General features: G+C 45.5%; 1 protein-coding gene across 1 annotated transcript in view; it reads right to left on the bottom strand.

Annotated features, from left to right (window-relative positions):
- The window catches only part of plxna2 (plexin A2), a 194,306-nt gene that overhangs the window by 131,750 nt on the left and 49,032 nt on the right, over positions 1-13,524 (bottom strand). The window contains exon 3 of the mRNA XM_069659465.1: positions 3,375-3,509. Coding sequence (XP_069515566.1) covers positions 3,375-3,509 — 135 coding nt within the window. The remainder of the gene's footprint in view (positions 1-3,374; positions 3,510-13,524) is intronic.

The following is a 13,524-nucleotide window of genomic DNA, read 5'->3' as shown; positions in this document are numbered from 1 at the left end:
TGGCAGCCAGGACAGTGTTTGTGTAAATATTCACATTATTTTTGGGTGAAAGGGACGAGAGCAACATGACGGTGAAATATAAGTTATGTCTGGAGGATAAGAGCTTGTCAGCTGTAGAGAGCTCGAATTCTGAAGTAGCATCTGCAGCTGCTATCTGCAGCTCCACAACACTGGTGGGACTAAGAGCCCGTGTTGTAATGTTTTCATTGAAACAGCTGTGCCTAATACTGTATGCCTCTGCCCAGTTCATCGCAGATTGTTATAAAGAAAGGTTAAATTGTCAGGCTGCAGAGTTACAGATTATGGGCCATAAACGAGGCTATGCAATGACATTCAAAGGTAGATGTACAGTAGGCTACACGGCGTCCTGATAATATAACAGACATGTGTAACGAGTCGCAAAGGGGGGTTCATTTTTGGTAATGTAAAAGTAATTTAACTTGTTACTTTTCTCAGTAGGTAACGCAGTAATGTAACGAGTTACTTTTAAAGTAATGTTACCCAACACTGCCCAGGATATCCCAGTTTAAGTCCAGAAAAAGACTATGTTTACCAACCTACTTTTTCAAATTGATCCCTTTTATCTTCTTTGAACCTTTTACTAGACCTTACTTAAGTAGTCTGGGTTTGTCTGGTATGAACGTGTTAGTATAAGGACATGGTGCCTTTGGGTTGTCTGAAATGGGAGGAACAAACAACCTATGTTGTCATGGGTTGGAGATAGGATATAATTCTAATTTACTGTTGCTCATATAAAAAATGGAGGCGTGATTTAATGTCAAGAATCACACACACAAAACACGTAGAGTCTGTCAAATATACCAATTTATGGGAAAAGGCTGAATGAGTGTGTGGCCACGCTAAATCCCAATCCAGTTACTCTGCCAGGTGTGACTATCGAGTGGTATCCTTGAACATGCAGGGCAACATCCCCAAAGTAGTTGATAGCATTTCAGTGCGTGTGCGTGTGTGTGTGTCTGCGTCTGTCTGTCTGCTTCGATCCTCCCCAACCCCTGGAGAGCAAAACAGAAGAGTCGACATGCTGAATACTAATAATATTCACCAGCATCACTTCTCATTCAGATGACTAGCAGTTATGAGCTCAACATCAAAAGCTTGTTTCATCTGCGGAATAAGTGGAAATAAAGGATTCAGTAAATGCGGGAAGCAGACTCAGTACAAACCTCTCTGGAATCTGTGTCATGCAATGCCACAGAGTCATCACCTAACTGACTGATACATGTTAGCATATGTGCTTGTGTAGGAATGTAGCTCACACTGATGATGTGCACAAAAATAAGATTATTTTTAAGCGCTGCCTATTAATAGTCTACCAAACGTCAGTCAATGAAAAGAGTATTAATGGCCATGTTTTTATTGGTGGGGTAGTCGCAGAAAGCTAGCTAGCTAACTAGCATCTATAGGCCTGGCTAAAGCTAACAAACAATCTCACAACTACGGTTCAGAAGACCAAAACTGGGGAGGGACTGTGTTATACTGTGTAAATTATAATTTAAATAGTGTTCAGTCTCCTTGCAGACTTTTTTCGACACATTCACCACTTTTGCTGTTAGCATTGTTGTTAGCAAGCAGGTTGCTGAGTGCAGGCGCTATTTACCCCTGGAAAGAGCGCTGTCAGTCAAAGCTGGTGTTTTCTGTAATCGATGGAAGCAATAATATTTGAAATTGGCGCCATAGCTGTGAAGGAAGTTGTACAAACAGCTCGTGGTTTCGCCCATTCTACATTCCTACAACACCCAGCATGCATTGCGCACCTCCCTCTGAAAGTAACCCAGTGAGAGAAGCTGGAAGCGGTACAAAATCAGTATAAGAAATATGACAAGAACATACCGGTGGATGGTCTAAAAAATCATTAGGTCTACAGTCTACATTTCAAACCTGACGATTTTGAAGGAGACATCGGAGGCGGGGGTCCTGGATTGAGGAAGTGTAGTTTAGCATGCTCCCTGGCCTCCTGGAGGTTTTCCAGGGAACATTGGAGAAGCGGATAGCGTCCTCCAAAGGCATAGAGCCAAACTGTATTGTTTTTCTACCATCATGGCATTAGCTCCCCGTAATAGCATGATAGGACTGAGGTTAACATTGTTAATGAAAAATAAATAAAAATAACTCAGCAAGGAAGTCAGGGCCAGTCTTACTAGTTGTGTAGTTTTATCCTGTAACTGTTGATAAAAGAGAGCGCTGAGATTTTGCCTTATAGTTGTTCAGATATTATTTCTGTAATGCCTCCCTCTAAGTATCTCAGCGGTAGTCTTGGTTGAAGTGAGGAGCTATTACAGGGGATTTGATTCCATTTGACATTGTTATATTTTTATTCTCTCAGCAGGTGTCTGAGCAACTTTTCAGTAGTTCTTTTCTCCCGGAGAAGAATAAAAAAATTATACAAAACACAGCTGTGAGTGAGTCACAGATGCTGAGTGGGAAACATAAATTGCAGATTACAGTAAATCTGTTTGTCACCTCTGCTTGTCTCTCTCGGTTATGGACACTGTTGTCCGAATAACTCCTTCACGCCACATTCGCCCACCGCGCCTCCTAACCTGTGAGCTCCGTCCAGCCGGTTGTCGAGTGTGTTAAAAGCAGAGATAAGCAGAGAGGACGGCAATCTATCACCTCACACTGACAGCCTCGCACGTCGTCTGTCTCTGGGGCTGCTGCGCTGCCACGCTCCCCTGCAGCTGCTCCTCCTCTCCTCTCCTCTCGTCGCTTCTTCTCTTTTCATCTCTTTTTCTGTCCTATCATGTTTCCCCTCTCCTCTCATCTCCTCACCTCCTCTCTCTCCGTGTGTCCTCCTCTACCCTTGTCGTCCTCGCCTCTTCTTCCTACTTAGTATGTCAGCTGCATTGATGGCTATCGGCTGCTTCCCACCCTCCCTGCAATGCTGTGTCACTTCATTAGAAGTGTGAAAGGATGACCTTGCACTCCGTCTCTCTTCTTCTCTCCGTGTCTCTCTTTGCTCCGTCTAAGTCACACGCTCCTCCAGCTGTCCCTCTTTCCTTCATCACTCTTCCTCTCATCCTCTCCCTCAGCCAGCCAGCCAGCCGGCAAGTGCCCTTCATCTTTCTCTCTCTCTCTTTCATTCTACCTTGTCTCACGATTTCTTTCCTCCTCCCTGCCCTCATTGTTCTCCTTCATTATCAAACGCTGTCACAACGTCCCCCGCTGTGCCACCCAGGTTATTTATAGCTAACAGAGGGTGGTGGTGCTGCTGATGCTGAGAGGTGGGCCATCTCTGGGCCCTGCTGGAGCACACACACACTTTTCTTTCCTTCCACACTTTACCTGACATTTAAACATGTGAGCACGCACAATGGCGAGCGCTCGTATAATTAGCAACACAGGTTGCGTCTTACCTGTCTATCCGACATGACGTAGAGGTAGTTACGGTCCAAGGAGAAGGCCATATCTCGCAGGACCGGGCTGCCATCCTTGATGACGGATATCGTCTCATACTGGACGCCACCGTGAGGAGGCCCGTCAACACGGATCTGCAAAAAACACACAACACAAAAAGGTCAATGATTGCTATTTATATCTGTGTGACAGCAGGAAGGGGAAACAGACGAAGAGTGATTGACAGGGATGACAGACGTGGGTCGAACAATATTTGCAAGACAATCTATCATTGTCAGATAGCGACTGGGAGATTCAGGGAGGAGGAGACACTCTGTTTGGGCTGCTCGGATGGTCTAAGTTACCATGAAATCAAAATACAATTTTATATCACATATGTCTAATGCTTTCATTTTGATATCCCTCCCCTACTACGCACATGACCTAAAAGCTATCTTGCAGTTATGGGTCATCACAATGTTTGTGTGTCTCACATATCGCACTACTGTGAGCCCTGTCCCAATCCAGGGGCTGCATCCTTTGAAAGGGCGTAGTTAAAGGGCGATTGCATCACAGCAGCCCGTTGAAGGTTGTCCCATTTCGAAAGTGACAAATGCATCATCGGGTACATCCTTCACAGCCGTACGTATCATGAGATTCACTGTGCGCCAATTCAAGCGAGATTACTAGTCAAAGCTAGCATAAAGTCCACCAATCAATGTTTTCCAATCACGCCAATCAAGACTTTTTCTTTTTTTATTCAAAGTAAGCATACTTAAAACAGGTGGAAAGAAGTAAAGCAAAGCTTATGTTAAAATCAGGTGTTCTCCCAACACTCTTCAACATACACAGAAAGTGAGGCGAGCTCAAGCCGAGCTGTATGTTCTGTCCTAAGCCAGGGGCTGCATCCTTCAAGGGCGTATTTGAAGGCCGATTACGTCACAGCGGCGCAGCGAAGGCCGTCCCAATGCGAAGGCTTCCTCAGATGGCCACGAAGGATCCATCGCGTGCATCCTTCGCGGCCCAACATATCTTGACATTCATTCAAACGAGATGGTGGACTCTTATGCGGCCAAGGAACTTAAATGTAAAACGTTTTGGTTTCAACTCAATCGAATATCTACAATACAAATGTTAAAAAAACAAAAGGGCCCTCGTAACAAATTATCTTTAAAATAATAGGTTAAGCTACATGACATTAGTTATTCTAGCTCGTTAGCCTGCTAGCTACCTGTTGCTACGGCGCTTGGTAACGCAAGGGTAAGGGTGGGAACAGCTGGTGATGCAAACAGGGAATCCTCAGTAGACCAGACCGTCTCATTTTAGTTCGGCTTTAACGGTATGAATGGCGCATCCTCCGTGGACCACCTCTTTCGAAGGCTGCAGCCCCTGAATTGAGACTCAGCTCATATCTCACACACGTGCCTTCCTGCTTTTAAAGGAAACATGGAAATCAAAAAGCTCTTTAATGGGAACTTTAAGAAGCCAGAGTGGTGATTAATCGCATTTCAACTTTTTCGCTTTAATAGCTTAACATGTACGGCTCTCATTAGACGATATGATGCTATGAGGTAACTGTCAGCCCCGTCTGAGTCCGTGTAGGATGGGGTTACAACAACTGTGAAGAATTATTGCCTGATATTATTAGACCTTTGTGAAACCTTAGCTCTGTTTTCCTTTCCTCTTTCTCCTGATGAATGATGTATTCCCTCAGTAAAGCTTTGAACTTGAGGCCAAGACCACCTCACTACAAAAACAGTGGAAAAGCCCTCTCATGACTTATACGAGGGACCTGACCCCCCCTGACCCAAATGGGCCACTGCTCGCCCCGCTCCTCCTTTATTCATCTGATCCGGTTGGAACAAATACATAACCGGGACGGTAAATCTTGCGGGGCTGCGTGGGGCTCCTAAAGGTGGGCGTGAGAGATGTCTGCGTGATGTCACATGTCAAAGGGCCCTCCTCCACCCATGAAAGCTGATGTCTCTATCATCTGTCCATCCCCGCCTGCCTTCCTCCACCCAAACATTCATCTATCTATTGAGATGGTGACAGCAGCAAAGAGCAGCCAGACTCTCTATAAAACATCACAGAGGGGAAAGTCAAGGTCATGTGTCTGTCAAAAGAAGATCAACTGCTGGGGGTGGGAGGGGTTTGTGAGCGAATGCGCACACACACACACACACACGTATGAAAGCCTTTGTGTATGGGTATGAATGTGTGTCAAACTGCTGCATGGTGGAGTAAAAGAAACATGATGTAAGTTCAGTACAAAGCCCCGGAGCTTTGCCTTCAAAGCTTGAGGGTTAGCCGAGTACACGACAGCAGGCGGCACAGTTGAGGGGCAGAGCTCAAAGTGGTTGAGGCCTTCCACGGCTGACCTGCGCCTGACCTTGGCAGGCTAATCCAAACAACGAAAAAGAAGACATATGTGAAAACCATATGTAGGAGGAGAAAGGCAGGATGTGGGGGCCGTGCCAGTCTTCATCTGGTTACTGACACTGCAGTGTGGAGGGGGACCTCCGCAAATATGCTCATCCATAAAGCATGTCGGCGCGCGGCCAGAGCAGCGCTGTTCTGTTCACGACTGTGTCAGCGTGGGCGTGTGCGTGTGCACCCGTAGGAGCAGTCTGTCATGCTGTGATATGTGTCCTAGCAGGCGGCCACTGGGGATCACAAGATAGCCCGACCTCCCCCCACCCCCCACGTCTGCAGTTCATCTGAATCAGATCGCTATCACACACACACTCTCTCGCTGCTGTCCAGGGGCCTCTACATTCACATTTGGCAGGAGACACACAGGCGCTCAAAACACACAGCTGTCTTAGAGCATGTGCAGAACAAAACTTTAACTCTCCGGGCAGAGGGTTTGTTTCTAACTAAAACAAAGTAAGAACATAGCAGGCCAAGAAACTAAGACTGAGCTAACTATTTGACTGGGGGTCCATTTTTTACACGATCCTGTTTAAACTGATTTGCAATAAAACTAAAAGAGCCAAATCTCTCTTCACGTCGTACTTACATTGACAGCACAATATGAGAGACGTCTCTCGTGATAACTAAAGCAGAACTTATAAAACTTACAGAACCATTCGATCTTGCAGATTCGGGGGGTCTGACGCCTTTAAAGATTCTGCTGATGAAGATGTTTTGAGAACCTCATTCAGCAATCTGTGATGAACATGATGAATGTCTGATTCATTTAGTTATTTTTCTTTAGTAATGATACAACTTCTACATTAAGGTTTATTGACCTACATAACCCTTCAGCTTAAATAAGTTACACATATGGATAAGTTCCAACATATTCTAGGGCAGTGATTCCCAAATTGTGGCCCATGGCCCACTCGAGGGCCTTGAAGTTACTGCAGGTGGGCCGTAAGATTTCATACTTTTTTAATTTCATAATTTACTATTTGCACTTGGTGGTGCAAAGAGTGGTGGTGGTAGCACACGGTGGTGCAGTGGTTAGCGCTGTTGCCTCACAGCTAGAAGGTCACTGGTTTAAACCCTGGTTTGGGCAAAGTGCCTTTCTGTGTGGAGTTTGCATGTTCTCCCCGTGTACGTGTTGGTTCTCTCCGGATTCCTCCCGCAGTCCAAAGACATGCTTGTAAGGTTAATTGGTGACTCTAAATTGCCCATAGGTGTGAATCTGAGTGCGAAAGGTAGTCTGTCTACATGTGTCCTGTGATTGACTGGCGACCTGTCTAGGGTGTACCCCGCCTTTCGCCCAATGACAGCTGGGATAGGCTCCAGCCCCCCCGCGACCCTGAATAAGCTTAGTGGTATAGATAATGGATGGATGGACTATTTGCACTTTTTGTAGCTTAACTCTCCTGTGAGGAACTTTCAGCTTGTGTTGATTTTGGCGCCCCCTGTGGACAAAGAAGCGCCTCTTATCTCTCTGCTGATTTTGTCCTGTATATATAAATCGTGTTTTCCAGTGAAAAATCTCCTCCTGCTTTCCTTTAATACTTAAACACGTCACTCATTGAGAATCTTTGAAGTGGGAAATGTAAACAAAGGCTGTTTTGCCCACGTGCTGTTAATCTCCTCGTCTGACACCCCGCAGCAGCAGTTATAAAATATCTCTATAGAAATATTCAACTGTTGGTCTTGCTTGCTTTTGTGGGTCATATAGATGCATCAGTGATCATTTCAGTCTGTTTCATAACCACAGAAGTGATAACCGTAGCCCTATTTTCACAAAGGATGTGGGGTGTATGAAATAAGTGTTGATCAGAGGTGTGTGATTAAATGATTTAAATGTTTTTAAACTGGAACGTGGCGTTCTTAGGTTCGGGAATGGCTGTTCTAGTGATATAAAACATTTGAAATGACTTGAGCGTGTGTACTGGGGGACTTATTTCTACTGTTCTAAGAGTTAACAGTTAAGCAAACACACTTAATCTGGATTACAGAGAAGTGTACAAAGAGGTAAAGAATAAATGACCTTCCCTTTTCTTAGTCACAAAACATTTGTTTCTTTGTCTCTCCGTCTTTTGTATTCACTTTCTTTTCAGCAGCTTAGTCTTACATTTCTCACACAGAGAAAACAGAGTCTGAACACTCGCACCATCCCACCGTGTACTCGCTCACAGCCAGTTGCTTTTCACATTAAGAAGCTGCTTTTCTAAAGTAGCTGTAAATCTCGCAAAGAGTGTTATATTCGCACATATGCAGCCGCAAACACACACACACACAACATTGTATGGAAGTGCAGAAATGAGGCGGGCTGGTTGAATGTGAAGTAGTTTGCAGGGCACGCTCACCTCTGGGTGGGCGAAAGACACACACACGCAGAAAAAAGAAACCCTGAGCAAGTAAATGGAGAAACCAGTGGACCAAAAATAATTCTGTCAAAAACTCCATCTGTTTACCGCACTCCCTCACTCACTCCCACGCTCCAGCCCTACCAGCCTGCAGTATCCAGCACCTGAGTAAGCGACTCTGCGGCTCAAAACATTCATTTCCTCAGCATCGCTTTACTTCAGCTCTGCTCTCTCAGGTACTTAAAACTATCCCCCCTCTGCCCCATTTGACCCTGCATTATTTATCAGGCTGGGCGAGAGGGCTGCTAACAGGTTGGAATCATACCCTCAAGCCCGTCTGCCCCTTCTATTTCAGGAGGAGCCATCCGCTGAAACGGGCCCCGGCGCCCCAGAGAGCTGCCCTCGCTTTGCCCTGATCTAACATGGTCCCCCATTTCAACACCACAGCCATTAGCAAGTCTCTCTCTATCACCGGCGTCGGGGAGCTGCAACCGAGCAAAGTGAGGTACGAGGGGAGAAAGGTGAAGATGTATGAGAGTGTTGAAAAACATTCTCCACGTACCCCGGGGGGGCTCCACGGCCTGTGCAGCTACACTTAGTGGAAAGAAAACAACAGCACTCGGTAAAAGATGATCAGAAATTTTTCATCATACTGACACGAGGCGTTCAAATACAAACAAAGATGCGCAGAGCCATTGTGGAAGACAGCTGGAGGACTGAGGATAGAAATACGTGTCCCCAGGCGTCACTGAGTGGGAGGACTTCTTAATCAGCTCACTATAAATCATGGAGCACATGCAGGGCTGCCAAATTTAGTTTCCAAAAACCCTCCTGTTTTTTTCAAACGCTGTGTGACAAATTGGGTGAGACCATATAATTTGTCCCATGTATGTTTTTCTTCTTCTGCTCGGTTGCTTGGCCAAAGTTCTGCTTTTTCTCGTCAGCACCGCGAACACAAACTCTCCGTTTGTTCGTGTTTCTGTTCAGCAGTACGCTTTGTTACAGTTACATCAACACGTCCTGGTTAAAACGTACAGAAATATTCGTGTAGGTTCAGTCAATGTTTATTGATTTAACGTTCCTTGAATAAGTTGTAAGGTTTCTGCCTTACTATACTCACTGTGGTTTCCAGGAGTTCAGGCACATTACATTTCCTTTCCTGTCCGGGTACAAGGCTAAGAGAAGGGACGGGTTGGCACTTACACAAACTCTAAACATCACAGAAGAGCCGCGCACAGTTTGTAGTCGAGTCATGTAGAAAGATGCTGAAAATATGAATAATCAAGCATGAATTAAGCATCAAACATTTTCAGGGGGGCTGGTTTAGCTCTGTTAGTAGAGCAGGCGCTCCATGTACAGAGGCAAAGTCCTCAATGCAGTGGCAGCTGTGACGCATGTCTAACCCCTCTCTCCCCACGTTTCCTGCCCATCTTAGGATGGGTACTGAAACCCGGTATCAAACGGGCCCCGGGGCTGAACTATGAAATACAGCAGTATTGATAAACTGTTTATTGTTGCTACAAAAACGTTATCTTACACATTTAATCTCAGCGACCGTTTCTAATTTGCAATAAGATTAATGCACGCGATGCATATTCCCAATCCAGAAGAGAGATCTCTCTCGCGGAGCCTGTGTGCAAGGGGCGGCGGGGGCAGCTCTCGCTCTCACACACAAGACATCCTGCTTGTTACGATGGCGGAGAGAAGCGTGGTTACACTTCGCCAGCGTCGATAACGATGATGCTCGTTGCCACAAGTGCAACAACACTTTTGCCTGTAAGGGCGGAAACACGAGCGATCTGTCTAAAGTGCCTCATATGCAGGCAGAGACATGCGCCACACTAACACGGGACGCTGTTACACAGCAAAGTTAGTACACGTGAAGAACAGGGTTAACTGATAAGCCCCGCCCACTACCAGCTAGCCAATTGTGTTTTATATTCCCATCATTACAACACTAGAGTCTATAATAGTGATGTGTTCCAAACATGTTTCTGTTTCTCTTGCTGTGAATAATTGTTTATTTTACATTTCAGAAAATAAAGTATCTTAATTCTGTTCTTAATTTCTTTGTTTTTTCTGTTAAAAATAAAAAAAAGAACTGATAACAATACCGTTTAAGCATCAGATCGTTAAGCAGGATCGATAAGAGTAGTAATACTGTTAAATCTTAACGGTACTCATCCCTAGTCCTATCTAATAAAAAAGGCAAAGGCCAAAAAGGAAAAAATCTAAGAAGCAACATGTTCAAACACACTGCAGCATGTTTCTCTTGGCTGATCACCCATCTACATGTTCAATCATTATCAAGATTCAACATGTTTATTGTCACTCCGGTTATACAAGTAAACATACGCACATCAAAGGTGAACTCTGACCTTTCTATCTGCCGAACTGGATACACTGTTTGACCTCGATTTAGGCCTCCATAGATGTAGATTTCACAGGAAATGAAAAGCGACCGTGCCTTAAAGGGGCAGGAAACCAAACACTTCCTGTTTCCATTCTCATGCTGACATCATCAATGATGTCATGGTTTAAACCAAGAATTGAATTGTTTCGCTGACTGGAATATGTTTTACTTGCAACAACACGTTAGCGGTACATTACTAAGAGATACAGAGGGAAGGATGGGCGCTGGTTTGGATCAGCGGTTTAATCGAGCAGCCCGTATACAGATGCTATCCTTCCCTGTGTTTTGCCTCGATACATCCAGGGATTCAACTCCCAACCTCAGCTCTTTGCCACGTTTCACCCCCCCATTCTTCCAACACTATTTCTATTTCCAACACTGTCCACAGTCCTCTGGGGAGGATGTGTGTTTTAAGTCCTAAGACATTCTCACAGCAATTAGCAATGATAAGGTAGCTGCTTTATATGTAGCATTTGAATTTCAAAATTGACTTATCGAACTATGTCACTACTCACAAGAGGGGGGGAACTTCTGAAGCTGCCTCGTCCTCAACAAAAAGGGGACTTGAACTGGAAGTTTTGTTTTTATGTACAAACTTTATGTCACAGCACCTTGTCAGGCATAAGCGGCCGGGAGGTGGGGGGTTTGGCCGGCAGGGAAGCCGTGGCAGTGACATCAGAGGCCTCCCCTCGTGGCTACAAGGGCCTGTGCCAGCAGGGTGCTTTTGATCCGGCCATGTAAGCACCCTGGAAAAAACGTTTGAAGATTGACCAAACTCCAATTCAAATTGCCCTTCTCCCGCTTTCTCTTCCCCTCTCCCTCCCTCTCTCTCTCTGCCTCGGTCTCACTGGTTTTGAAAGCAGTGCCAGACTCCAGGATCCCCGACCGTGTGAGTCCGTGTGAAGCAATTTGCTGAGTAAAACGTGCTGAATAAATGCAGGGTGCATCGAATGTGCGTCTGCAGTGCATTGTGGATGCTGCTGCTCAGAGATAGAAGGTAAAAACTGCTGTTCAGCCGCGTAAAGCAAGTTGTGCAGTCGCACGCTGTTGAAGAAAAAACAGGAGAGTTCAAATTGAGTTTTAAGCGGGAAAAAAACCTCTAATACAAACACATTTTAAAAGGAAAACAGAGTGAGCGATGATGTGCTGATTTACAGATTTGGCCTCTGTTTTACAGCCTGTCTCGAGTGTTTGTTCAGCATTAGCCACTCAATTTGAAAAGAATGTTTCTCCTTTAATGGCTGCAGCTGCTAACTATTACCTGAGAGCTGCTTTTCTTTTCACATTTGGAAAGGAGCTATTTTCTGACCTTAGCCTTGAGGGAGGTTAGCGTTTCTGAAACTGGACCCACACGAGTACAGGTGCCTGCCAACACCAATACAGATCCATCTGAGGGTGCGCATTATTCCACCACCATATTTCATCTGGCAGAGCGGAGCGTAACCCACGCATTCGGAACCTTTTACCGAATCACAGTGTAAGGCACGCTCAGCGCTAACACCTTGTAGCAGGATGGGATTAAGTCAAATTGTAGGTCCTCCACCTACACGGTGTACCAGAATAGTATAACAGGAGATGATTTTAGGGAGATGTGCTTTTATGGATGAAATTTGGGAGCCTATTGTGCTCAGAGTGAGAGAGAAAGAGAGAGAGAGTGAAAGTTGAACTCCCTCAGTAACCTATCTGGCAGCTATCTCCTGCATCTACACTAATCCAGATCAACAGTCTTGGATGTTAAAGTTTATCTGGCTGAGCCCGTGCACTGGATTAGATTCTACAAAAGCACAAAACCACCACTTGCTTTTCCTCAATGCAGTGACCCCGAACAGAGACACCAGCCAGGAGGCTCTGCTGAAGGGAGAGCGAGCTTTGTCGTCAAGCCGGCTCTGGCGATTGAAAGAAGACACGGGTCAGAAGGATCTGACAATGACCATGATAAACCTGATCCAATCACATCCAATATGTCTGATGGGACCAATCTCAGCCTCGGTAAATGGCCTTGAATTTGATGTTGAGATTGGTCGGTACCTTGGGCCAGATGACAGGTGACAGACAGCTGACAGCGTTTTAAGAGCCAGTGAAGCTTGTCAGGAGGCGTCCATGATTTGAAAGGCTTTTGTGACAGCCGGCGGCAGCTCTCAACACGTTGATTTAACATCGAGAGCTGAACTTTGAGAGAGAAAAGGCATTTCCTTTATTGTTTTTCACCTTCTAAAAACAGTTTTTGTTAAGGACTCTGATTCAGGTCAAACGCTGTGTTTAAGGCAGGCAAAAGGGAGGTGCTTTAGACCTATAGCTTTGTAGGGGCAAAGGCAGGAGGCTGGTCGCAAACATGCCTTTTAAGCCGCTTTCCCACTGGTCAAAATAACAGCTAACACTCGGCTTATTTGCTTAGTGGGAAAGGTTACAATCCGCATTCAGACCCGGGTCAAATGACTCTGCAGTAGACCCGGGTAATTATCGCCTCGACTCCGATCGGCATTGATGGGAACACAAAACCTGGGTGGACACGCTAATCTCCGCCCTGATGCTATGCTACGTTGGTAACTTCTGCGACTCCTCGTCATCTCAGCAACAAATTCCACCCGTCTCCGTCCGAGCAGCGCTCGAACATCGTTTCAAATTTGTTGGACTGAGTAATAGGTACAATAAAGACCGAACCACCGTAACATCCTCACTATTTACTAACCCTGTCTCTACCGCCTTTGTGACGTCAGACGGTGACGTAGCAGAAAAGAGACTGACAGGAGTATACTACACTGGCAATGGGAACGGAGACAATCGGAATAATAAGCGGGTCTTCCCGGGTCTGAGAAACCTGCGTCAACACGCTAAATTAAGGTGGGAAAGGGGAATTAGTTAGGCCCTCCATATTGCACCCGTCTTTCCTTCGTTAGCCATCGTGCTAGCTAACCTCGCAGTTCACCAAATCGACGCATTTATCTGATGGTTCTTGGCCACAAACTGGGTCAACTGAAAGTACTA

The sequence above is a fragment of the Semicossyphus pulcher genome, unplaced genomic scaffold (genome assembly GCF_022749685.1).
Source record: "Semicossyphus pulcher isolate SPU_LCO1_2020_fin unplaced genomic scaffold, fSemPul1.0.p SCAF_13, whole genome shotgun sequence".
Classification (NCBI taxonomy): Eukaryota; Metazoa; Chordata; class Actinopteri; order Labriformes; family Labridae; genus Semicossyphus; species Semicossyphus pulcher.
Note: the sequence above shows the minus strand (reverse complement) of the source record. Positions and strands in the feature narration are given on the sequence as shown.